The sequence below is a fragment of the Lepisma saccharinum genome, chromosome 7 (genome assembly GCF_977018435.1).
Source record: "Lepisma saccharinum chromosome 7, izLepSacc3.1, whole genome shotgun sequence".
NCBI lineage: Eukaryota > Metazoa > Arthropoda > Insecta > Zygentoma > Lepismatidae > Lepisma > Lepisma saccharinum.
This window is the reverse complement of record NC_139235.1, coordinates 48,919,454-48,944,745: the sequence shown is the minus strand read 5'-3', so window position 1 is coordinate 48,944,745 and position 25,292 is coordinate 48,919,454. Positions and strand designations below refer to the sequence as shown.

The 25,292-nt window shown below is 36.2% G+C and overlaps 1 protein-coding gene across 3 annotated transcripts in view; it reads left to right on the top strand.

The window, feature by feature from the left end:
- Nucleotides 1-25,292, top strand: part of trx (histone lysine N-methyltransferase trithorax) — a 96,253-nt gene that overhangs the window by 33,880 nt on the left and 37,081 nt on the right. For 2 of the 3 annotated variants that reach the window (XM_083125302.1, XM_083125300.1), the window contains exons 6-9: nucleotides 8,398-8,617; nucleotides 10,928-11,081; nucleotides 13,606-13,797; nucleotides 17,701-17,961. In XM_083125302.1, the coding sequence (XP_082981428.1) occupies nucleotides 8,398-8,617; nucleotides 10,928-11,081; nucleotides 13,606-13,797; nucleotides 17,701-17,961 (827 nt within the window). The remainder of the gene's footprint in view (nucleotides 1-8,397; nucleotides 8,618-10,927; nucleotides 11,082-13,605; nucleotides 13,798-17,700; nucleotides 17,962-25,292) is intronic. The other variant, XM_083125301.1, reaches the window with a different exon arrangement.

The following is a 25,292-nucleotide window of genomic DNA, read 5'->3' as shown; positions in this document are numbered from 1 at the left end:
TTCACACACAAGAAAATGATGATTTGACTCATATGTGATGGAAAGTGTGCACTCGATCGCCGTCAGAATGGTGCCGCTTTGTTTGGTGATGCAAAACGGTCCAATAGAAGGCAAAAAAACAGTGTGGAAAAACATTTTAATGAAGTTGTTTACAATATTTTCCCATGAATGTTAACAAAGTCATGGGCATAACTTGTATATACGTCTGTTGTTGTGCACAGTGTCCAGGAGTCACTGGCATCTGTTATAGTTTCTAACCTGGAAGTGATTCTCGAGGAAGTTACTTATCATTATTTCTCAGTGAGATAAATACTAATAATTTGGCTCCCTGAGAGGTGCGCACTCGGTTGTCACAGAATGGTGCCCGCAAAATATTCCGATAGAAGGTGAAAAAACACAGAAGCAATTTTTAATAAAACTGTTCACAACATTTTCATGCAAGTGTTGGCAAACTCATGGGCGTAATTTGTATTTATGCCTTTTGTATACATATTGTATGCAGTGTCGAGGAGTCACCAACATCTGTCGGTATAGTTTCTAACCCGGACACGATTTTACAGGAAATTATTTTCCATTATTTCTCGTGCAAAAAATACAAATGATTTTACACCCATGTGTCGGGAGGTGTGCAATTGATCGCTGCCAGAATGGCACTGCTTTCTTCGCTGACTCAAAACGTTCTGCTAGAAGGGGAAAAATCATCGAAGAAGCACTTTTTAATAAAGTTGTTTACAATATTTTCCCATGAATGTTGACAAAGTTGGGGACATAATTTGTATTTACGCCTGTTTATACACATTAGGGATGGGACCGATTAATCGGTACTCTATTGGTATCGGCCGATATAGGCATATCGGTGTATCGGTTTATCGGTAAAATTACCGATTATTTTACCGATCCGATATATCAATTATTATCTGATAATTTAGTGCAAAATTCTGCCATTTTGTTGTAATTTTTATGGATAATATCCATGCCCTACTTTCTACAAAAGTAAATGTCTAAATACGCAATTTATGTTGCACTGCAGTCACCTTGAAACACACATTTATTAAAGAGGTCAGTGAACCTTTGAGGTTCTTCAAGGACCATTTCTAATTTTATATCGGATCGGTAGAATATCGGTTATCGGTATCGGTAAATTTTATATCGGTACTTTATCGGTATCGGCCAAAATTTCATATCGACCCATCCCTAATACACATGTTGTATGCAGTGACATAGTGAAAGACACAACATGGTTTTGTTTTAGCTGTGGAAATTATTCTGCGTAAACATTGGGTCATGTTGGATCAAAAATTTTGGAAAGAAGTGCATGCGTAAATACAGAATGCACCAAAGTTTGATGTATTGCACTAATTTGTTCTGAATCATTAATTTAAATACACATCCCGAAAATAGTGAAGGAACCAAAAGGAGGGAAGATTTTCTTGTTAGTACATTCAGCCATTCAGGTTCTCGCAAAATACCATGTTAAGCATTAGGACGTTTATCTGAATCTTACATTTGCCACAACTCTTGTTTCCCACTTTATATGTTTTCAAATTTGCCAGAAGACTGTTCGGTGGCTCCCTTGCTTTTGTTGCTCTTGTTGAAAAGGGGGGGGGGAGACATAATTTGCATTTGCTGTACCTCTCTTGATGGACAGGAAGGGGAACTTCTTACTTCTTATGTATCCCTCCAAGTAGGAATCCGCGGAGCCGTCTCCCTTGTATTGTCTCTGACAAGCTGGGAGGTGTGGTGGCAGACATCAAAAATGATATGCTTCAGGCATATAGGACTTGCTCAACTTAATGCAAACCACAAAACAGGATTATTTATTCTACTTATTAATCATAAAAATAAAAACCCCATAAATAATTTTCTCAACCCACTACTATAACTAACATATAAATTGACCAAAGTAGTTCCAGGATGCATCCCCTGTCCTCCGATGCAAGCAACAAAAGTAGAATTCAAAGTCTAGGTTCTCATTCTGTGGTTATTATGATAAGAAAACCTGCATGGGAACGAGTGGCACATGTTATCTTCATGGAAATCTTGAATCTTTCTAACAAACAATTGTTAAAACATATAACTGAAATTTTTGAACGTGTAACTCAAAAAATCATATAACTGAAATATAATACACTTGCCTGCAAAGAAATAGACCCACCTCACACTTTTGACATAAAATTTTTACTTGTTCTTACTTTTTCTTCCAACTGTTTGGAGGCGTTAGAGAACTCTGCATTCACCTATCCAAATGGAAGCATCTAATCCTACTTATATGTAGATAAAGTTCAGTAATAAATACATATGATGTTAATAAATTTAATAACATTTTATGCCAAAAGTGTGAGGTGGGTCTATTTCTTTGCACGCAAGTGTAGTACACAACCTTGGGGGAATTGGCAAGGATAGCAAAACAAAGAAAAGAAGAAAACTTACTGTCGCGAAACATATAACTGTGATTTCATTGTATAAGGAAAAAGAATGATGTATGATGAAAAAAATAATTCCAGAAAATCACTTCATGTGTCTGCCCTGTGAATGCTGGGTGGACCAAATTTGCAGGGAAGTGTGACAAAAGACCACTCTTTCTGGACATGTAGTAACCATCCCTCAATTTGAAAGATAAAAATAGGCAACTTCCTCCTAGGGCTGTGCGATATTTCGATATGTTGATATCGAGTCAATGTTTTTAAAATATCGAAGTGTCGATATCTTAAAACTATTGACATCGATATATTTATAATATTGATGTCAATATTTGATAATGACAATATTCGATATTGATATGTGGAAATTTTTTATCAATATTCGATATTTTGAACTTTCTTCAGAAATCTGTGAGAATGTCACTTATTTGTGGTGTATCAAATTTGAAAGAGATTATTTTATCCTGGTTTCTTAGGACTTGGCAAACTCTTCTCTTGCATTAACAACATCATAAATAAGAATATAAAAGTTGAAACTCGCACCTATGTTGTATTTAAATTTACAATTAATTATGACTATAATGACACATATAATGTATCGCCATTTCGTTTGTAGTTCCTTTTGTCACTAAGATCACGACAGCTATACCTGTACGCTACATGGTGTGAAAGTATGCCGAAGCCACCATTTAAGGAACAGGGGTTGTTAGGTAGTGCATATCTTACCATTTGGATCCCAAGCATCTCGATCGAGATACCCAAATGTAACCCTCATGGTCCAAAGCGTCTCGATCGATACGCTGTGTCAAAGTCGTAGTTTTTACGTTATAACTTTCCTATTTTTGGCTGGAATTTCAATTTTTTTTGATATATTGTTCCTAACACATGTATTTAACAGAAATGTTTCTTGCACCTTTTTTTTTTCTTCATGAAAATGGAGGTGAAAAGGCGGGAAAAGGGATTTCTCTTTTGCATCTCTTTTCAAGGGAAAATTTTTGCCGACAAAGGAAGATGGGCTTTCTTGTTCTAAATCAATGCTTTTCACTCCCGCCTGTTAACTACATTCGAGGGAAACTTGTTTATCAGTATCCGATGTCAAAATTAAAGTTTTCCGTGAGGGTGCAAGCAGGGGTGGGTGGGTGGGGGAGGGGGAAGACTGGTTGTTGAATCTGCGTTGTGAGAATGGAATTTTGAAGCGCGCTGAAGGAAACCTTTGTTTTTTTTAGCACAAGTGTCCACAAGTTGCAACAGGGGTTACCCTGCATTGTCTAAAAATAGAATTTCAAGCAGCTGCAAGAATCGGCGCTCATTTTTCACTGCGTTCCAGCTTTTCGTCCGTGAATGTTGTGCGTAGGTGTCGTTTTGTGCCCAAGTGCGAGGACATTTTTTGGGTGAAGTGACAATTTTTTAAAATAATTTTTGGGGTTTTTCTCCCTTCCCCCTCCAAATTTGCATAAATTTTGCATTTTGTGCATTTTGACATTTTTTCGGGGGGGGGGGGACCTTTTTTTAAGAAAAGAATTTTTGAGGGGATTTAGCCCTCCATATGTACGCCGAATGTGCATAAATTATATATCGTCTGAATCTGTGATTCATTCTGCGTACAACGGTATATCGTTCATATTTCCAGGGCATATAGTCTCTGAGCTAAAGTCATTTCAAGTTACATTGGTCATATGATAATAATGCATATCTTTTTGTGTTCCTTACATGTCAGCGATCATTTCCATGTGCATGTCGACACTGTCATGTACTTTTTTCTTGGGGGGAGGGTGGGGGAACCAAATTTTTTTTTCCGAAATTTTGGAATTTTGAGAGAGCCCCCTCCCCCCACCACATATACGCCAAATTTGCATAAATTTCATATAGTCTGAATCTCTGGTTCATTCCGCGTTTAACGATATATCACTCATCTCTCTAGGGCAATTAGTCTCCGATCTACACTCATTTAATTGAAACTGCATTTTGCTCAAAATCGGCTCGGGACCGAGAGGGTTACATGTGAAAATGGCCTTGGGACTCAAAAGGGAGAAATATGATAATACCAAACAAATTAGACAGAGTTGAATAAAGAAAGCCATTTGGAAGGAAGCTGTTGAAAGGAATGGTGGAATGAAATAAGAAAGATGAAAGGCTAGTGACTTACATTTAGAAAACTTATAAACAGCATACAACAATCCATATTTAGACTAAAAACATTTATTTATTTATTTATCTCTTTTTTTCGTTTTTGCTAAGAGGGACGGGTCATTCGTTCCTGCCCTCTTCTGCCACTGTCACTGTTCGTAACGTCAAAACGATGCCTTGAAAAGAAAAATGTTACAAAAAAGTTTGTGCTGTGACACACTGTATATGTTAAATCCGCAAATTGAAAGATTTAAATGTGTCTGCATTGTCGATATTTTCGATACTCTATATATTGACTCGATATCTCACAGCCCTACTCCTCCACCCAACCACTTTCCTCTACTATCCAAGTTTCAATCAAAACAAACATCTGATATACAGTGCTCAAAAAAAGTTTTGCATATTATGATTGCATGCAGTTTGAGTCACGATATCCCCAAAAGGTATACAATGTTCATTATATGAGCAATGCCTGAGACAGAAACCGACATAATGCCCCAAGTGAGTTCGATATTCAGCAGATAGAGGGCAGTAGTTGCCACATGATCCCTGAGCAGATTTGAAAGCAGCCCGATGGGAGGCATTGTCCGTGTCTTATCCGCACTTCTGAGTTGGAAACTGCACAGAGAGCAGGTGGAAAACATGCCTCGAGCAACCATTTCTGCTACGGACTGCATTCGAATTGTAACACTGCTGCAAGAGGGATATCGCCAAAGTGGACGTCACTGCCCATGTTGGAGTGAGCCAAAGTGATATCTCTTGAGTGTGGAAAAAGTTCAGGGAGAGATAATCAGTTGCTGATCGACCAAGGACAGGGTGGTCACGCAAAACAACATGGAGGGAGGATCGGTGCGTGGTGATTTCGGCACGTCGTAGACCCACTGCAGCTGCTACCAGTTTGCGCCAGGTCTACGGAGGGCCTCTGGAGCGATTGTTTCCAATCAGAGTGCGGAATCGACTTCATGAGGAAGGATTGACGTCAAGAAGACCCATACACAAGGTTCCTCTGAAACCACGCCATAGGAGAGACCTTGTAAGGTGGGCAACAATGCACAGCGAATGAAGTTAGGAACAGTGGGAGCACACGCTCTTTACAGACGAGGTCACCATCAGTTTGCACCCGTTAAGCAAAAGCGTAAGGGTTTGGAGACGATCAGATGGGAGATTGAACGAGCCCTTCATCCAGGAAAGTCACCAGCAACAGGGGGGGCCCCATCATGTTTAACACCCCTAATTCCTCTCCAGGGTCACATGACTACAACTGTGGGGGGATGGCTTCACGCTGGTGGATGATAACGCTCGACCACATCGAGCTAGAGTGGTTCAAGAGTTCCACTGAATATTGGAATAAATTATAAGATATTTATAGATATATCAGATCGGTAATTTTACCGATAAACTAATACACCGATATGCCTATATCGCCCGATACCGATAGAGTACAGATTAATCTGTCCCATCCCTACTTTTCCAGCCTTCTAGGTGAGGGATAACAGTTTTCCAAAAGGAATATGATTTAGTATCAACATGCATGTGATAAATTATATTATTGTCTGAATGACCTGTAAGTAATTACTTTTGTGGTGGTCACCAATTCTGCTGAAGTCACTCTTTTTAAGAATCTTTTTCCCTTTTCAAATTTGAATTTCAAGTATCATTATTGTACACAAACAACCTATTTTTTTAAGAATAGCTTTTCCCTCACTATTTACTATTTGATTAACTTCACATATTCTTGTTGCCTATTTTACTGTATGTTATTTAATGTAATATCTTTTTCCCTTTTAAGCCTTCTATAACTGGAAAATTCTTTTCACTCTTGGAGGCAATCAAAGAAATGTATGTTTGGGTGAAGATTGAAATAAGTAGAAGCAATCTTGTGGTAAACTTAATGAGAAAATGTGTATGAAGGTCAAGCCGTAGGTGAGAAAACAGTGTTGCAATGAAACTGACAGATCAGTTCATACTGTAACTCAACCTTATTTTTTAAGCATTGAAATAATAATGAAATTAAACTCTCAAGTAAAAGTAGAAAATAATTTTATTTGAGGTTCAGAATCATACATATTTGAAAGTTGTGAACCCTAGCAATTTGAGAGAAGTTTTGAGCTAAAAGAACTGCAGTAATGAGTGTATGGACATATAATCTTCCTTGTGACAATCTCTTTATAAACTGCAATGTAGTTTCCATCTGTAAATGCATTGAACTCATGTTCACATTCACTTAATATTTTATTTAATTTTTGGTTATTTTACTTTAATTTTTCATCACAATATAAAACAAAATATTAGGGATGGGCCAATATGAAATTTTGGCTAATACCGATAACCAATATTCTACCAATCAGATACAAAATTCCAAATGGTTCACTGACGACCTTAATAAATGTACGTTACCAGATAGACAAAATTTGTGGAATGGAAAAGAAGCTCTATATTTAGACATTTACTTTAAAAAAATGTATGGGGTAGAGGTTACATGTTTATATCCATTAAAATTATAACAAAATGGCCGAATATTGAATTAAATTTTAAGATATTTATAGATATTTCGGATCGGTTAAATAATCTGTAGAGGCATGCAAATTTAGTTTTTGACGAAAACACGAAATAAGAAATAACTTGCTGTAATGTTCATTTTTCATGTTTCTGAAAGGTCAGAGGTGCATTTTTCTACCCTGTTTTGTCACGAAATAATGCGAAATGAACTGCAAAATGCGAAATTGACTCTTAAACACGAAATTTACCGTTTATATACCGATGCGGCACTTTCCGAAGTCTGAAGTATCCTGTGAGTTATGCAATTCACGGAAAATTGATTAATTCTGCTGTAAATATTTGAGAAGCAAAAATGGACCCCTTTACACAGGAATAGACTTAACACTCTGGTAACTACATAAATGTGCTATTAGAAGGGATAAGTTTATTTTGTGTAATAAGTGCAGTTTTTAAATCAAATTTAGGATTATATTTACAATTTTAAATCCAAAATGTCATTTTATATAGCATTTTTGATGTGATTATTCACTGCTATAACACCAAAATTTTATTTTATTTACCACTTTTGAACCCGAAATCGACTCTTTTTTGTACTGAAATTTTGCTTTTTTATTTACCAAAAATATTAATCGGTAATTTTACTGATAAATTGATACACTGATATGCCTGTATTGGCTGAATCTGAAAGAGGACCATATAATTTGTTTATTTATCTGTCCCATCTGTACAAAATATAAAATTAAAATAAAAGACTTTTGTGAAAGACTTGTTTACTAGTCTAATCTTTAATCATAATGGTTATATTTCACTCTCCCCTGTATTGTAAGAAAAAGCTGTATGAATGATCTTATTTCCTGCCATTGCCATCACATTAAAAACCGGCCTCCCCGATGGCGCAGTGGTAGCGTCATCTCCTTGTAATCAAGGGGTCCCGGGTTCGATACCAGGTGGAGGCACAGTGGTTAGGATCCCACTTTAAACCATAGGTCCAGTCCCAATTAGCCTTACTGTGCATAAGGTGGACTTAAAACACCAACTCAAATAAACACACACATTATAAACCATGCTTCCACAAAATATTTCTTAAAATATCTTCTATAGTACAACATATATTAATGCCATAGCCAATATTTTTGTCATGCAGGATAAAGCATTTTAATTTTTCACAAATTAGGCTTAGTTTTTAGTGCTGATAAACTCTGTTTATTGGCATGATTTTTCATTGCTAGTAACAGGATGTCTGTCATTCAAGTAGTTGGTTCTGTTAATGCTTTGTTTATGCAAGGATCACCAAGTTACATGCTGAAATTTGTTACTAAGTTGATTTAATTGTGACTTGTTTCTGTTGCAGGGAACAAAGGTGACCCTTCAAGTTGCAAGCAATGCAAGTCTGGAGGTGGTGGTCGCCAGAGGGTACTCAGAGAGAGCAGTGCTAAATCAAAGCAATTAAGAAATGAAGCTGAAAAAGGTGCCAGAGAATTACATTGCAAACCAAAATTGAACAAAACTGACTCGATTCAGAGACACGTCACCCAAAATAATGATTTATTGGGTGTCAGGAGGTTGAAGGGGTATGTAGCTTGTGCTAAATAGTAAATATGTTTACAACAATGTAAGAGATATTTGAAATTCAACAGCACTATATTTATCTTTTTCTGGCATTGTAATTTATATTGAAACAATTTCTTTTTACATACATACATGAATTAAGTGAATTGTATAAAGCAACAGGGAGAATGGTGATACTTTGCCAGAAAAAGGATTTCTAATGCTTGTTAAATGCAATTTATGTATTTTTATTATTCTGTGCAAGAGAAAAATGGTTACTATACTCAAATAAAGTAGTCATTTATCTGTGAAATTGTTTTCATGATGTTCCATTAATTTTGATGGCCACTGCCACCATCCTCTCGGGAACTTGTACTGCTGCTTGGCGATCGAGTACTGAATCTGTTCTGTTTCTATCATTAACTTATAATTTTACACTTCTGGAAAGATTCTCACTCGAACCTGGCTAAGGTAGGTAGGTGTGTGTGAGAGAGTACATTTTTTTTAAGGATTGGAGATCACAAATAATTCAAGTGAACTCGTGTGGTTACTTTTTAAAATGTTGTGTTTGTCTTGTGAAGGTCCTTTTACAACCTGCACTTCTAATTTTTCTCAAGGGGCTTCTTACACCTCTTGTTTTAACCTTTTAAGTAAGAATTTTAGATAAGGGGATATATACCGTGGTGCATAGCACAGGGGAGCACTTTACCTTTTTTTACATTGAAGGGTGCAAAATGGCCATATGTGCCAACGCACCCAACAATTTTAATTCAATCAATAAACCATATGAAAGGAAATACTTCCTTCCATTCATGACAGACAGAGAGGTTCCATATTCTGTTGGCATGGATCTCTTCTCAATAACATGTTGTTGATGAGAGTTAGCTTTCTTGCAGGCTTCTGCAGTGTGTTAATCAAAGAAAAACTTGGAAAGCTACCAAATGCACTGAATTTGAGCTGAGGGGATACCCACATCCAACTTTGCTGTCAAGTGGCTTGTTTCAGCTGCTACACAGCACTTGCCCAAGTGTCACAATAACCAAATGAAGGCATTGTATATATTTCTTAATGCTCTCTCGCGACAGGTTTGTGGGCCTAACATAGGTATGGGAAACTTTATATAAGGTCTCATTGCATCCCGGCTCAGGTTAGCTGATAAAATTGCCTCTGTTTTTTGTCTCATTGTATCATTTCTGGGAGGCAGATCAGCAGTCCCTTGTTTCCACAGGGACTAACCACTTTAACTTAACCTGTTTTGGAACGAGAACCCACATTTATAATTTGCTGGGATAGGAAGAAGGCAAAATAATGTGAAGAGAGAGGCAGGGGATTAATTTTCTCCCTGGAGTGGTTGCATTTAGTTGGGGAGTACCGAGGTTTGAGGAGTTCCCTTATTATCATGCGATGTTTGTGTAGGATCTCCTATATGTTCAACTGTGGGAGCGAGTTGGAACCAGATGAGGAAAGTTTGTGGTATTTTCTTTGGTAGTGTAAGAGGTGAGCTTGGATTTTACCAGCCCTAGTGAGAAAACTGCCACCTTACAGTTAAAAATCAGACAGGTGCCTGTAAGTGCCTGAAATTGGCCCACTTTTTTGCATTGTAAAATAAAATGTTAGAAACCACAAACAGGGCCTGTACATGTGGAGGAATTCTGGATGATTATATGTAAAAGCACGATTTTGACATGAAAAATATGTGTGCCTGAGAGGCACTTTCAGTTGCTTTCAGTGCATTTTTTCCAAAATTTTCACTAGTGAGATCATAACCGGGAACTTGAAAATGAATAGAAGGGGAGAGTATTATGTAAATTTACTCTATGATACCATTATTGCCTGATTCCCATAGGTTGTAAGTGCATGGTAGGTCCTAAGGAGTTAAGGAATGTTAAGCAGATTGACTGGGCAACAAGAGAACTCTCAAGGACAACCACAGCTGAGAAACAAGTACAGTAAGACACATTAAATGTTCATGTTAAAAGCAATAACAAAAGGAGAATTTTCTGTTCAATTTCTCTTTAGCATTTATTGTTGGATGTGAATAATGTTGGCAGAGGAAAAGAATAATGAAGAAAACAATTGCAATAGAATGAAATGTCTTTGGACACAATGCTAATATATGGATTTCTCTGAAATGTGAAACTTTATTGAATAGATATGAATGTTAGATCATAAATATATGATAAATTTATAACATCCTGATTTGATCTCTGTTTTTTCCATTAAAAAAAAGTTATTTTTTGCATGCTTGTGACATAGAAGTACACTTAGCTCAGCTCTACTCGAGAATATTGTGTTTGTGTTTGAAGCAAACTAATTTTTTATATTGGTTTCAGCAGAAAACCACCTGATGATACAGTTGACAGTGATGCCAGAAATGAAAAAAAGCTGTTATCAGAAACGTCTTTTAAGGATAGTAAGCAGGGACCAGCTACTTTGCTAGATATCCTCAAAAGAGAAACTTATAATGGTGCCCCCTCTTCTGGGCAGGTAATAACTATCTACACTTGTAACTCAGCTTAAAATAAAAATGAATTTTTCACAGGTTTTTACATATTTGTATTGCTTACAAGTAATGTAATTGAAATTGCAAAATTAAGTAATTGTAGTCTTAGTGATTGTGGCAGTAAACATTTAGTACTACAGATTAAGATATGCCAGTTGTAAGCTTGTAATCGTAGTATCGTTCAATTGTGTGAGCAGTTCCACAATTTCTAGTTTCTAAAAGAAATTAATTGTCAACTATTGAATTCCAGTCATTTCTTGCTTGAAAAATGTCATATAGAAAAGAAATTTTGAATTTGAATGATTGACAAAGAATAAATTAAACATCTGGAAAGATGAATTTTAATCAGGCATAGAACAACCATGTGCCTTGTCCCTTAATAATTTACGAATTAATAAAAGTACTATATTTATTGCATCGTATTTCAACAGTGTCAAACAGTCATCATGTGATTAAAGAAAAATATTTGACTTATGTACTGTTGACTGAATTTATAGTATGTGATAAAACCTCTTTGTTTAATTACTGGATGAAGAACGTTGGAATTTTAAAAACAGGCTTCTTATGCCACATGCTAGAACAATCATGGTAAAATCTGACCTACCAGAAAATAAAAAGGAACAGCAGGAGTTTTCGAACTTCTCTCCAGGAGTTGAAATATTGTGTAACGATCAAAGAAGGGTTGTAAAATATATACATACGTGTCTGTGCAAAAAAAATATGGTACAGAGACTACATACCTCACTGTACTTTTCCACATATTCGCCATACCCATTCAAGCACTTGTCATAGACTGCTGTTGTACTTCATTGCCAGTAACGTATTCAATCATGTAGTGACAGCTACAGCATCTTTTGAGTTCATCAGTCCTGGCAAAGTAACACACCATGTCATTACCATACACTTTTGTTATTTGCTTATGAATTTCACATTGAGAAACCTTATCACACTCCGCACCTTAGCAGGATTCTCAATTTTCTCGCACATGTTCAGAGCTAACAACCTGATATCACTTACACTTTTGCAATTACACGTCTGCACAGTCTTGCTGCTTGGCTCAAACTGAGGGGGAGTGTGTTGTGTGCTACAGTTGAATGTTCCTCCTTACCGGAAAGCACTTTCCCGCGCTGTCACTACATGATTGAATACATTGGCGGCAACCAAGTACAATGACTGTGTCAACAAATTGTTATTAAGCTATGATAAGTGCTTGAATGGTTATGGCGAATATGTTTAAAAGTAGAGTAAGGTTTGTAGAGTTATCAGAGTAAATGGATATCCACCCTATCAGGCACCTGAATTGAAGCAGCAGCTAAATGCAGTCTTCCACCACCTCTAGCAGCTAGATTTTCACTGCACGTCTTCCTTTTTCCCCTTAGGAATTCATAACATTACTTCTTTCCTGTTAATTTCTTTTTGATACATTATCAGTCAAGAAAGTCAAGAAATGATGCTATTTTTTACAGTATAGTGAATTTACGTTGTTATATACTTGTACTGGTATTTGATAAAATTGAATATTTGGAAATCTAAGATTGTATTGAGTTGTGGTTAAGATTTGTTCACTTTCTTTGTTAAAAATTACATTCTTGTGTGCGTGAAGTTTTGTAAATATATTAAACAAAGTAATGTGGCCATTCCCCATCCAGGATGTAGTCTGAAGCATTAATTTTTTACATGCATGAATAATTAAAGCAAGTCTAAATCTCGTGTTAAAGTACAGCTTCAGTTTTCAGCATTAATTTTTTACATGCATGAATAATTAAAGCCGCGGTGGCTCAGTCGGTAACGCGTCTGACTACCATGCTGAAGGTCCCGGGTTCGATCCCCGGCCGGTTCAAATCCGGGAACTTTTCTAATGGTGGAAGCGGCCCCGGCGCACACCCAGCATCGAATAACATGGGTACCTGGGGAAACCTGGGGGGTAAAGGCGGTCAGGGGCGTGGTGCTGATCACATCACCCCCACTCACGACCGGATCAAGATAGTGTGGGGCGTTACCCCCACACCCCCTATACGCCTTCATGGCGTGGTGCTAAGCACAGGGGAACACTTTACCTTTTTGAATAATTAAAGCAAGTCTAAATCTCGTGTTAAAGTACAGCTTCAGTTTTCATCTTAACCGACCTTGTGGTAGGAGATTTTCATTGATTAAAAAATATATATTTTCTTAATTTTCAACTGTATTTAATTAGGGGGTGATTTAATAAATGTTAAAAAGGGGGGGGGGGGGCAAGAAAAGTCATGAAATCAAGAATTTTGGATTTGTTATTTTAGTAGACACCCTGATTATACACCCAAAAAGTTTAGTTGTTTTTCTGTACACCTGAGATTCACTTTTTTCCTTATGCTTTCCTGCATTTTAAGTTGTTTTTTTTATTTATGGGCCCATGAAAAATGTATTTGCGTTTTTCAAAGAGTAATTGTAGAAAAAAGTAGAACATATATTTGTCTATAATGATTTCTTTTCTCTTAAATAGGTTTTTATCATGTCTGTTTCTGTTTGCAGAATATTAGCAACCACATTAATGCTTTCCCCTTCCATACGCTTGATGACAAGGAGCACCGTTTGATATGTGTGGATTTTTGGGAATCCTATGATCCAGAAGAGGTTTGCAAGACCGGATTTGGTGTCATAGGCTCTGAACCAATACCTGTAAAAGCACTCTGTTTTCTGTGTGGAAGTGCTGGTCAAGAGAAGGTAAGATATACCTTATATCTCTGAATGCAAGACGACTCCCATTTTTCAACAAGGGATTACAGAAAAACTGTTTTCAAAACTTACAAATGGTTACTTTATTACAAGTAACTGAAGGAGACAATAAAAGTACCGGTACACAAAAAATGAAATGAGATACAGACATCACTCATAACACAAGAATGCTCAAAGTGCATGCGAATGTTCAAGGCTAAAGCAGTAAGCATGGCAGAGGGTAGAGTTAGAGCTTAATGGAAGTTCGTGGTTCTGTTCAGTAAAGAAAAGAAACTCCACATCATATGCCGCGAGGGCAAGACAACCCCATACTTCTGGGCATGAAATTGTTGCATAAAACCTCGTCTCGGATTCAGAAATATATGGTAAATGATCAGTTACTCATTCTATTTTGTTTTATTGTAGATAAAAACCATAATTTGTATTTTTATTCAACATAAGTTCATTTTTATATGGAATAGCTGAAGCAAATTACATTCTACTTTCTTCAATGCTTGTAATTTTGCTAAAAGCTGTTACACATGTAAAGGATTAAAATATGTTAAATAGGAAATGCTTAAGCTGATGGAAGATTAGAGAATTACATTACGGTGGAACCTTGATTTTATGTTCTTGCATTTTAAGTTTTTCCATGTAAGACATTCCACTATGTAAATCCCTGCAAAGGTCATGCTAAAAAGATAGTCCATTTACCTTGATCTTACATTTGCCTCGTGTTTCCCACTTTGTACAATTTCCCAACTGTACTGATGAAATGATACATTTCACCCCTGCAACCTGCAAGAACATCGAACACTCAGAGTGGTGCAGAGAGGAAATGCGTACAATGTTTAGTATGATCATTGCTTTTCATCAGAACCATTCACATGCTAAAAATAAGTCACACAATTTTCAATAATTCGTTTGTCTGTGATTTTGTTTGCATAAAATAAAGTGCTGCAACTTCTCTACCTTCAACATCTGTGTTATCTTTAAATATCATGGTAAGAAGACATAGTGGAACTTTTCCCCACCTGCAAGCTGCTGTTGACCCCCTCCCTCTTTTTTTTTTTTTAGCTTGTTTGTATTGTGTATGACAGGCTGGGAAGTGCGGCACCACTGACTTCTCGGACAGCTTGAAAGATAGTGCTTCAGGCAGATACGACTTGTTCAGTGCAATGCAAAGAACAAGAGAAGGATTATTTAGCAAGGCCTAATCTGGTTTAAGGGTGCATTACCTCTCCCCTGCCCTCTTATGAAAGCCACAAATATAGAATTCCAATTCATGTTGAGGGGAATAAACAACGCGGTTGATAATATAAGACAAAAAACGAGTTACTAAAGATATATCCGCGAAACTTACTTGTAAATGTTTTATTAATTTTGGTGACATCGAGTTCCCAAGTGGATGGTGGCAGAGGCTACCGAAATTAATAGAACATTTACAAGTAAGTTTCGCCGATATATCTTTAGTAACTCGTTTTTCGTCTTATATAGAATTCCAAGACGAGAAAGTAGTTAGGTGGCCATAGCCGATAAGAAAACCTGGACAGGAACTGGTGGTGACACGTCTTCATGCACGGAAGTCATGAACTCCAAGAGCAGCATTCTTTTGAGCAAGCACAGTTAAAAATGTTTAACTTAAGTACCTTATTTACACATGTATAATGCGCACCCTGGTTTTTGATGGGGAAAAGTGACAAAAAAAAATTATCTCTTGTATAATGTGCAGTATAATCCACGTTCAAGAAATTGCTTTCTTAGTTGTAGGTCATAAAGCTATTGTTATGCCAATCAAGACCTAGTGACATCTCACCTGTTGCTATGTGGACCAAGAGGAGTTGGTGACTTACTGTAAACAGGAAGTCACCAACCCAAGCCACCTTCCCCCTCTCCCTCCACTGTGTTAAGCATCCCAAAGCTTTCAGTCTTTAACCACCTTATTTATTCTGTAATAGTAGAAAGGGAGATGAAAATTACATTATGGATTTGCAGTGCTCATGAAGTTACTTTCTCTTTTTCTTGCCCAACAAATACCACTGATACATATCCCATCACATGGGAGGTGCATGCTCGAAGTCTGCCAGAACGGCACTGCATTTCTTGTGTCACAGAACATTATATTACATTACTTACGTGAAATTTAGAAGATTTCGTACTTCCGCGTTGCACAATTTAATGGTTCAGTCCTATTAATTTCGAAGATCCACTGTCTTCATTCACAAAAGGGTACGGCGTTTGAAGCGGAGATGGTACCGCGTCACTACATTGTTTGTTCTTGGGCGGCGGTGGTTGCGATTTTTCCCGTTCGGCAGCACTGGCTTGCGCATCTTGGTTTGCGTCGTCTGCTTCCTGTTGTCCGGTGGTGTTGTCAGTTGGGGGGCTGGGCCGTGTTGCTCGGTACTGTGCCGTTCCTGTTCCCCGCGTGGCTGGAGGGGGGTCGAGTATGTGCATAGCATCTTTTCTTTTTCAGGTCGGGGATCTTTCTGAGGACAGGGTGCCAAGTTGGGTGTGCTTGTTCATTGTCCAGGTTTAGTGCTGGTTTCTGCTGTATGATGGCATGGGTTTCTTTGATGGTGTTTTCTATGACAGAGCCGGTTGGGTGAAGTATGGATATGGAGGAGATGGTGTGGTTAGTGGAGTGGAGGTGTTGGGAGAGGCCTGATTTAGGTGTGTCGTTTTTGGCATCTTTTACATGCTCGTTAATCCGTTCTTGGATGGTGCGGATGGTTCTGCGGCCAATGTAGGTGTTGTGGCATTGGCATGTGGTCTTGTAGACACTGGGGGATGCAAGTTTGGGTAGGTAGTATCTCTTGAAGTTGGGTAGTGCCCTTCCGAACGGGAAAAATCGCAACCACCGCCGCCCGGGAACAAACAATGAAGTGACGCGGTACCATCTCCGCTTCAAACGCCGTACCCTTTTGTGAATGAAGACAGTGGATCTTCGAAATTAATAGGATTGAACCATTAAATTGTGCAATGCGGAAGTACGAAATCTTCTAAATTTCACGTAAGTAATTTTAAACCGTGTTTACCGCAACCACCATGAATTATATTACATAGTAAAAAATCATGGAAAATGGCCTTTAAACTTTTATGCGTGGTTTTGCTCATTTTGTCTTTACTTTTTCTAAAAAAAAAAAAAAAAAAAAAAAAAAAAAAAAAAAAAAAAAAAAACTTCAAAATATATACTTTTTTCATGACTGACATAACATTTATAGGAGGCCCATTTGGGATCGTCAAACTAGCAGTTAGCAGAACAAGATTTCTTTCATTAAGGCATTTACACACTCCATATATGTCATTATTTGGCCAGTAATACATTTTAATTATTATTTTCTTTCTCCTTATCTTTTCTTTCATCCAAAGTACCACAAAAATCAGAACGTTCCTTCATTTTGTGATGAGTTTATTTCAACTGCATTCACATTAATGTCGCCATCTTGAATGGAATCCTGTTGCCATATTTACAAAGTACAGAATTCAAGCATTACAACGATATATAACGATATGGTTCCGTAAACATGAAAAAAATATTCCGTGCATAATACACACCAAAGTTTTTGGGTGCAAAAATTTTGGGAAAAAGTGTGCATTATACATGAGTAAATACGGTATTTTCCTTGTTGGGACTGAAATCCTTGAACATATAAATCGAAAAATTGTACATTTGAAAATCGTATAACTGAAATATAATAGTACAAAACCTTAGGGGAATTGTCGGGGACCGCAAAAAAAAAGGCAATAATGAGAAAAATTTACTATCGCAATACGTAAAACTGCAATTTCACTGTATTATTTTTGAATACATATTGCATGTGGTGCTGAAAGCTACCTTGGTCACTTATCCAAGTTAGAGCACTCCTCCCTTTTTCAGTGATGAATGATTTCCTTATCTGCTTGTGTTTACAGCTTATACACTGTGCTGCGTGCTGTGAGTCTTACCATAACTTTTGCATAGAAGACACTTTGAAGGATGCAGAGTATTCACTGTCCCATGAAACGAATGCTGGAAAGGAACAAACTTGGATTTGCCCTAAGTGTACTCTTTGCCACCACTGTGGAAAGGGAGCTGGTCAACAGTTGCGTTGCCATAGATGTCACAGAACGTACCACACTGAGTGCCTAGGTGGGGACAAAGTTAATCGAGGAAAAGGCAGTGACTATTCATGGGTAAGTATTCTTACACTTCAGTATTTTACTAGTTAACTTCAAATCGAAAATTCTATTTTTAAAATAGCATTTTGTAATGGGCATATGTTTCACACTTGGATAATTTAAGTTTTTTTTTTTATCGTTTTAACAATGAAATTAGCAATGACATATGTGAGATGGTATCTAATTTTGAGTAGGAAGTTTACAAATGGAAACAGTAAAGATTCCTGTACTTTAAATACTCACAGTATTTCTAACTTGCTGTTTACATTTTTTTTATTACACTACAACCATATAGTTATGTGTAGGGGGTTTCACCTACTTCACAAACTGTTGCATTGTGGCTTCGAGCAATTATGAAGGAGGCCAGTTCTTGTAAACATACGAAATTCAAGCGGGTGTGTGGAAGATTTGAACTTTGTGTACAATGGTACGTTGTGCAGTATTTGGTTGTTCAAACAGAAGTTATTTCATGATATTTCCTTGCACATGACAAACAAAACATGGTGGCTGTGTGCATCCTGACATCACATGAAACCCATCTATTACACCTTTCCTATCACAAAGGAAAGGCTTCAGACCTTGAGAACTAATGCTTCTCCATGCAAGAAATTATATAAACTGTGCTAATCTTTCTACTTCACTACATTGCAAGAAGATGAGTCTAAGGTTAGCCCTTACAGTAATTACTGGAGCGTAGAAGTTCAGGCTCTCATGTTAGCTAAATATTTGCAGGCAAGGAGTAACTTTTGATTACGAAAAATAGGCACTAGAAAGGTGAAGCAAGCCTTTTACTTGAACTTCAACGAAGCATCCTAGTATTCACTTTACGAAATAGCAATTAGGATTTTGATAACTTCAATGAAACTCGGACGTCACTATTTAAAATTTCCATATATTTTTTTTTCCACTTATTGATCTACTGTCTTTTTTTTTTTGCTCAAAATGTGTATATAAATTTATACATCGCAATTTCACATTATCAATAATTAATTATACATCTTATTAATTCAACAACGTTTTGAAACATAACAAAATAGTAATTGATAACAACATAAATATCATAATGCATATTAAACCCAAAATGAAACAATAAATAATAAATTAAATAAATGAACATCATTGGGTCAGTCACAATACGCACCCCTTCCGGGTGAAAATTTTCGATTTATTTCAGTTCTGTAAATATCAAAAATTTTACTACATTTAGTTCCAAACTTATGAACATTGCATTTTTAAATTACAACATAAATTACTTTTATCAAACAATATTAATTCAGTTCACTATGAACTCCTTGAATCAAGCTTGACTGACATATTTTTCATTTTGTTTTAGTTGCATGCATTCAGTACATTAAATGAATAAACAATATTATTGACTATGCAAATATCCAACATTTTTCATTGTAGAAGTGTCCGTAGTTACCTTACAATAACTACATTCAAGAATTATTTAGGCAAATTTAAGCAACTCTGTTTTCCTGTCGGCTGAACAATTAAACTTCTTTACATTAGATAAATTTTGCTTATTTACAGATTTCTTCTCATCTAGAGACATAAGTTCTACATAATTGTTCTTAACATTTTTAGCTAAGTAAGGACCTAACCATAAATCCAGAAATTTGTGAATTTTCTTATTAAGGGAGCTGCTCTTCTCGTGGTTTTTAACAAAAACAATATCGTTGACTGTAGATTTTCTCAATGGGTAAGCCATTATAAATTTCGACATAACGTCCACAATTGTTAAAATAAAGCTGTGACCTTGTGATTTCGGTAAAGGTCCAATAAGGTCTATAGAAAGCATACTGTGAGGGGTTGTAGTATGTACATGCAAGAGTTCTTTATCAATTTTTAAGACTGCCTGCTTAGTCTTTGCACATGTTAAGCAGTTTCTGAGATATTTCTTAATAGTATCTTTCATTTTTGGCCAATAAAAACAATCTTTGCATTTATTACGAACCTTAAAATATCCAAAATGTCCTTGCTTATCGTGAAGCTGATGTAGAATTTTAGGTACCAACTCCGTTGGAACTACCAGTTTCCACTTATCGTCTGGAAAGTGCTTCAGAAACAGAAGACCGTCATGAAATGTGTAAATCTCTTTGGATCCTTTCGGAGTATTGCCTTCCTTCAAATGCCATATAATTTCAGAACAGCATTGATCCAGTCTTTGACTCTCCTTCCAAAAGGCAACTGTGTCCTCATCAACAATATCTAAATTCAAATAATTAATGTATAATTCATTGATGAGAGGAACGCCTGTAGATAAATGAGGATACCTACTAAGAGTATCGGCAGCTTGATTACAGGTTCCAGGTATATGATGCACGGAATAATCAAATCCTTGTAGTTTTAAGGACCATCTGTTTAGTCTCTGATTTAATGACTTCCCAGACTCTAGCCATGATAATGATTTGTGATCAGTATACAAATTAACTTTGGTTCCAGCAACATATGTATAAAATTTTTCAAAAAAGTAAAAAGAATTGCCAAACATTGGATCTTGTGCGTACTGTAAGTCACCTCATTACCGCGAAGAACTCTGCTTGCATATTGTATAATCTTGAGATCCTCTCCTGAAGTGTCGCCATTTTGCCATAAAAGCACACTGATCCCCTTCTTCGAGCCATCTACATTTATGTTGAAAGGTTTTGAAAAATCAGGTTGTGCTAAACCTTCGGGAGATATAACTAACTCACGTAACTTTTCAAATGCCTTTGAATGCAATTCCTTCCACATCCAAGGAACATCAGATTTCAGAAGTTCATAAAGTGGCTGAGCAGTTTCTGCAAATTTATTTATAAATTTTCGTCTCCAGTTGACCAAGCCAAGAAATTTACGAAGAGCTCTTTTGTTATTAGGTGTCGGAAAATTTATTATTGTAGAATTCTTGCTTGAATCAACTTTAATTTGGCTTCCAGAAACTATATGGCCACGGAAATATATTTCCTTTCATGAAAATTTGCATTTCGAAAACTTAATTGACATATTAGCCTCCTTGAGTTTCTGAATAACAGCTGCTATATGGCGTAAATATTCCTGCCAAGTTTTACTGAAGATCAAGAGGTCATCCAAGTAGCAAACAACATAATCATTAAATTCCCTTGTGAATATCTCATTCATTCTGTCTTGGAAAACAGAAACTGCAGACTTTATACCAAAAGGAAGATATTGAAAGAGATACTGTCTTCCACGATATGAGAAGCAGTATAAATATATGAATCCGGACTGAACGGGATCTGAAAATATTCACAAGATAAGTCAATAGAAGAAAAATACTGCGCTCCCAAAAAGCATTGCCACATTTCATTGATTGGTTCCACTCTAACTTGCAGATTAATAAAATGCTTATTTAAATTCCTAAAATCCATAACTGGCCTCCACAGACCCCCTTGTTTCAGGACTATGTGATTTAAATATGGCAAAGATTCCTGGTAAATTATGCCCCAACTTTCCCATTTGGCTAGTTCTTCTTCCAAAGGTTTTCTTCTAGCAATCTGTATGGGATATGGTGCAGTAGATACAGGTATTTCTGTGTCCAATTGTATCTTATATACCTCTACATTTGCATGTCTTGGTCTATCGGAAAATTGGTTATGATACTTCCATAAAAGTGAAAGTAAATCTTGTTTTTGTACTTCAATTATGTCGTTAATTTCAAAAACTTTCTTGTAAATATCGCTCTTAGAAGGCATGTATTTAGATTTGATATCTGATGCAGGCACATAATTTAACAATCCACAAGACTTCAATTTATTTGCTTTGGATTGAGGTTCATTTTTAATGATAGAGCTACATTGTTAATCACATTTAGAGTGTAACAAATTAGAATCTTCATTGTTTAATGTCACACAAATTTCCTTACCTGAAGAGCTTACTAAACTTATGTGCTGTGTCCTGAGATCTACTATAGCCTTAACTTTCGTAAGATTGGAACTCCCAAAATAACATCAGCATTAAGTTCCTTTAGAATAAAGAATTCCATAGGAAAATATTCATCATCAATTTGAAGGCTTATCGTTTTGCAACCAGCAATCTTGCACCTTTTACTTCCAACAAATCCAGACAATCTGATATCTTCAACCTTGTCTAATTTAAGATTACCAATCAATGATGTTATTTTGCACCAAACTTCGTAATTTAAAACATTTGCTTGACTTCCAGAGTCTATTATACAAGTAATAGGTGAGTCCATGTATGATTGGAACTTCCGTTACAGGAATAGGAACACCATCCTCATTAAAAGTCCAGTTGGGTTCTTCGTCGAACCATTCTAATAGAAAGTTTATTTTAAACTTTTTGAAAGATGAAATTACATTATTTACAACATTAATATGACCTTCTTCACTAACACTATCATCAATTGAACGTTGCCTCTTAACAGGAGAGCAGAGGGCAGAGGGACTGAGGCACTTCCTTCTGCGCAACTAATTTAAAGATGCAGAGTTAGGAATTTGTTTCTGTATCGATTCTTGTACTTGATCTATTCGCGAAGTATTTTGTTCACGATTTGCCATTCTTGTAGAATCAGAATTTGTGATACAAATTCTCAGGTTGAGAATTTAATGAATTTGAATTTGCAGGAAAACACTGATATGGCATTGTATTATTATTAGCACTGTGATTTTCATTCCTGTAATAGAATCGTGATTGATTGAGCAAATTTTCATCATTAAATTGTCCTATAGGTGAACGATAATTATTTTGCCTGTAATTATTTCAGAATTGTCCTCCCTTTCTAGATCTTAAGCCATTTTAATTGTTTCATGCAGTAAAATTTCCATGATATCCATAATTATTAGAGGTTCGCCTAAAATTGTTGAAATATCGACCTCGAAGATTGTTTCCCTGCCGATTTTCGTAACCTTGATTGATAACAGCATTGGCTTCTACCTCACTACTAGTTGGAGTCTGAGTATAAACACTAGTGGAGCGTTGAACATTTACTTGCCGCACATTTAACTTGCCTCTATTTTGTTCAGAGTTCTTAAAAGTTCTTAAAAACCTTTGGAATATTTTCACGTTCGTTGTCTTCATTAGAAAGAAAAACAAGCTCCTTTCTACTAAATTTTATTATATCTAACCTTCTCAACATGCTAGTCAGTTGATCTACTGAACGAATTTTGTGACAAGTAATGTGATTGGCAATATTATCAGGTAATTGGCTAAGTATTAACTGTACAACATCTATATCTTGAGGATTTTCAACCAAATTGCAATAACTAGAGTGAGTTTTTAAAGCAAAAGTCTCTAAACTGCCATGTACACTGAGATCGTATTTGCGATTCCTCAATACGGAGAGTTGTGATTGGATAACTTCCGAAGAAGCAAACTGATTAATGAATTCTTGTACAAACTGATCATAAGAATTAAAGCAATATTTATGAGTCCGAAACCAATAACCAGCTCTCCCAATGAAGCATTGTTGAATACTTTGCAGTTTCATTTCTGTTGGCACTCCTACAACATTTAATATGTTATCAAGCTGTTCAATATATATATTCTCTCGCTGATTGTTGCTCTATTTTGCCCGAGAACTTAGGCAATTGAGATAATTCACTTAATTTTAAACGTCCACTTCTTGCATTCCCTTCTCCATTGCATGTATTTCTAGTTATAGGATGATCACTTCTTCCTCTAACTATACGGTCGATTATAGCAAATATAATTTGCTCCGTTTAACCCTGTGTTACCATAATCATGCAATCTCGGACCATTTACAGAAGAATGAGGATCATCGTGATTGTTTGAATATGGTACAGTTGCATCACGATAAATATTACTAACACAATCATTTTGTGGGTTAGGTTCCGATATTTGTGGGTTAAAATCACACCACATACAAGGAGAATTAAAGCTTTGATCTATATGAGAATGTGGATTATTATGTACATTCCTACCATTATCATTATTCTTAGTAAGCACAAAACTAGAAGTAGGATGTGCATTTGTACCAAACAGTTGATAGCAAGCATCAGTGTAGTTATATTTCTCAGCACCTAACTCTCGTTTTTGGAATGGACCTTCTGTGTCGTCACTTCGGAATTTCTTTACGGAAGTTTCTTCAGAATTAGATCTTACAGATTTATTATACTTGTGTTTCCAACTGACATGTTTACGAGCACGACTGTTAGTAACATTCTTCTTACCTGAAACTGTCCTAGAAGAATCATCTGATACATATTATCCACAACAATTGATTTTGTTCTACCTTTACTATTTGTAACAGCTGAATTGTGAGCAGAGGAATTATGTACAAAGGCTACGCTACCTTCATCATTATTGTTAGAATTAACTTTGACTGTTAAATCCTTGCCATCAGCTTCAAGCTTTTTGATATTTTGTTACACACTTTCAATACGGGAATTAAACTGTTGGAACTATTCTGTACAATGAGAAATATGCTTATGTACATCAGCATTAACATCGCTTTTACTTTCTAAAATAGTGACTAGACATAACATCAGCTATATTAGCAGAGCAGTCATTATAATTTGAATTGAGATTATCTAAACGTTGGTCATAATCAAGAACGTGTTCTTTCAATGATTCTTGCACATTTTCAAATTCAGATAGTTTGACATCAACATTACGACATTTATTATCAGATACAGATTCAAGACGTGTATTTGATTGCAAGCATGTTGTTCCAACCGCATCTATCTTGTCCTTAAATTCAGACATTAAGATATTGAGTCGATTGTTAACATGACTAATATCATGATTAACAGCATCGAATTTAACATCAAGCTGTGAAGATAACTGTGTATGTGCACTAGATAATTCAGCTTGTTTCGAAGATATAACTTTGAGCTTAACCTGAATATTTTCATTAGACAGATTTAATTCTGATCTAAGTTCCTGATTAGACTGTTCAAACTGAGACTTAAGTTTTTGGTTAGACTGCTCAAACTGAGTCCTTAGTTCTTGATTAGACAGCTTAAGTTCTTGGTTAGAACTTACAACAGCTCATTGTATGCTTCTAATGCTATTTAGTATGTCATTTAAATTAGTATTTATGCTTTCCAAATAAGCTGGCAATTAATAAGGATCGTAACTGGAATCACATTTGTTACAACAGTATCTTTCCTTCTTGGTAGAATAAATTGTCCAATGTGTAACAGAAATCTTCAAACATGATACATGATATCATGAATGACAATCAAAACATTGCACATACCTCAGGTCATTATCGAGTTTATCACAACAAGCCACTCCTGTAGGCACCAAATTATTGAAGCAAGCCTTTTACTTGAACTTCAACGAAGCATCCTAGTATTCACTTTACGAAATAGCAATTAGGGGTTTGATAGCTTCAATGAAACTTGGACGTCACTATTTAAAATTTC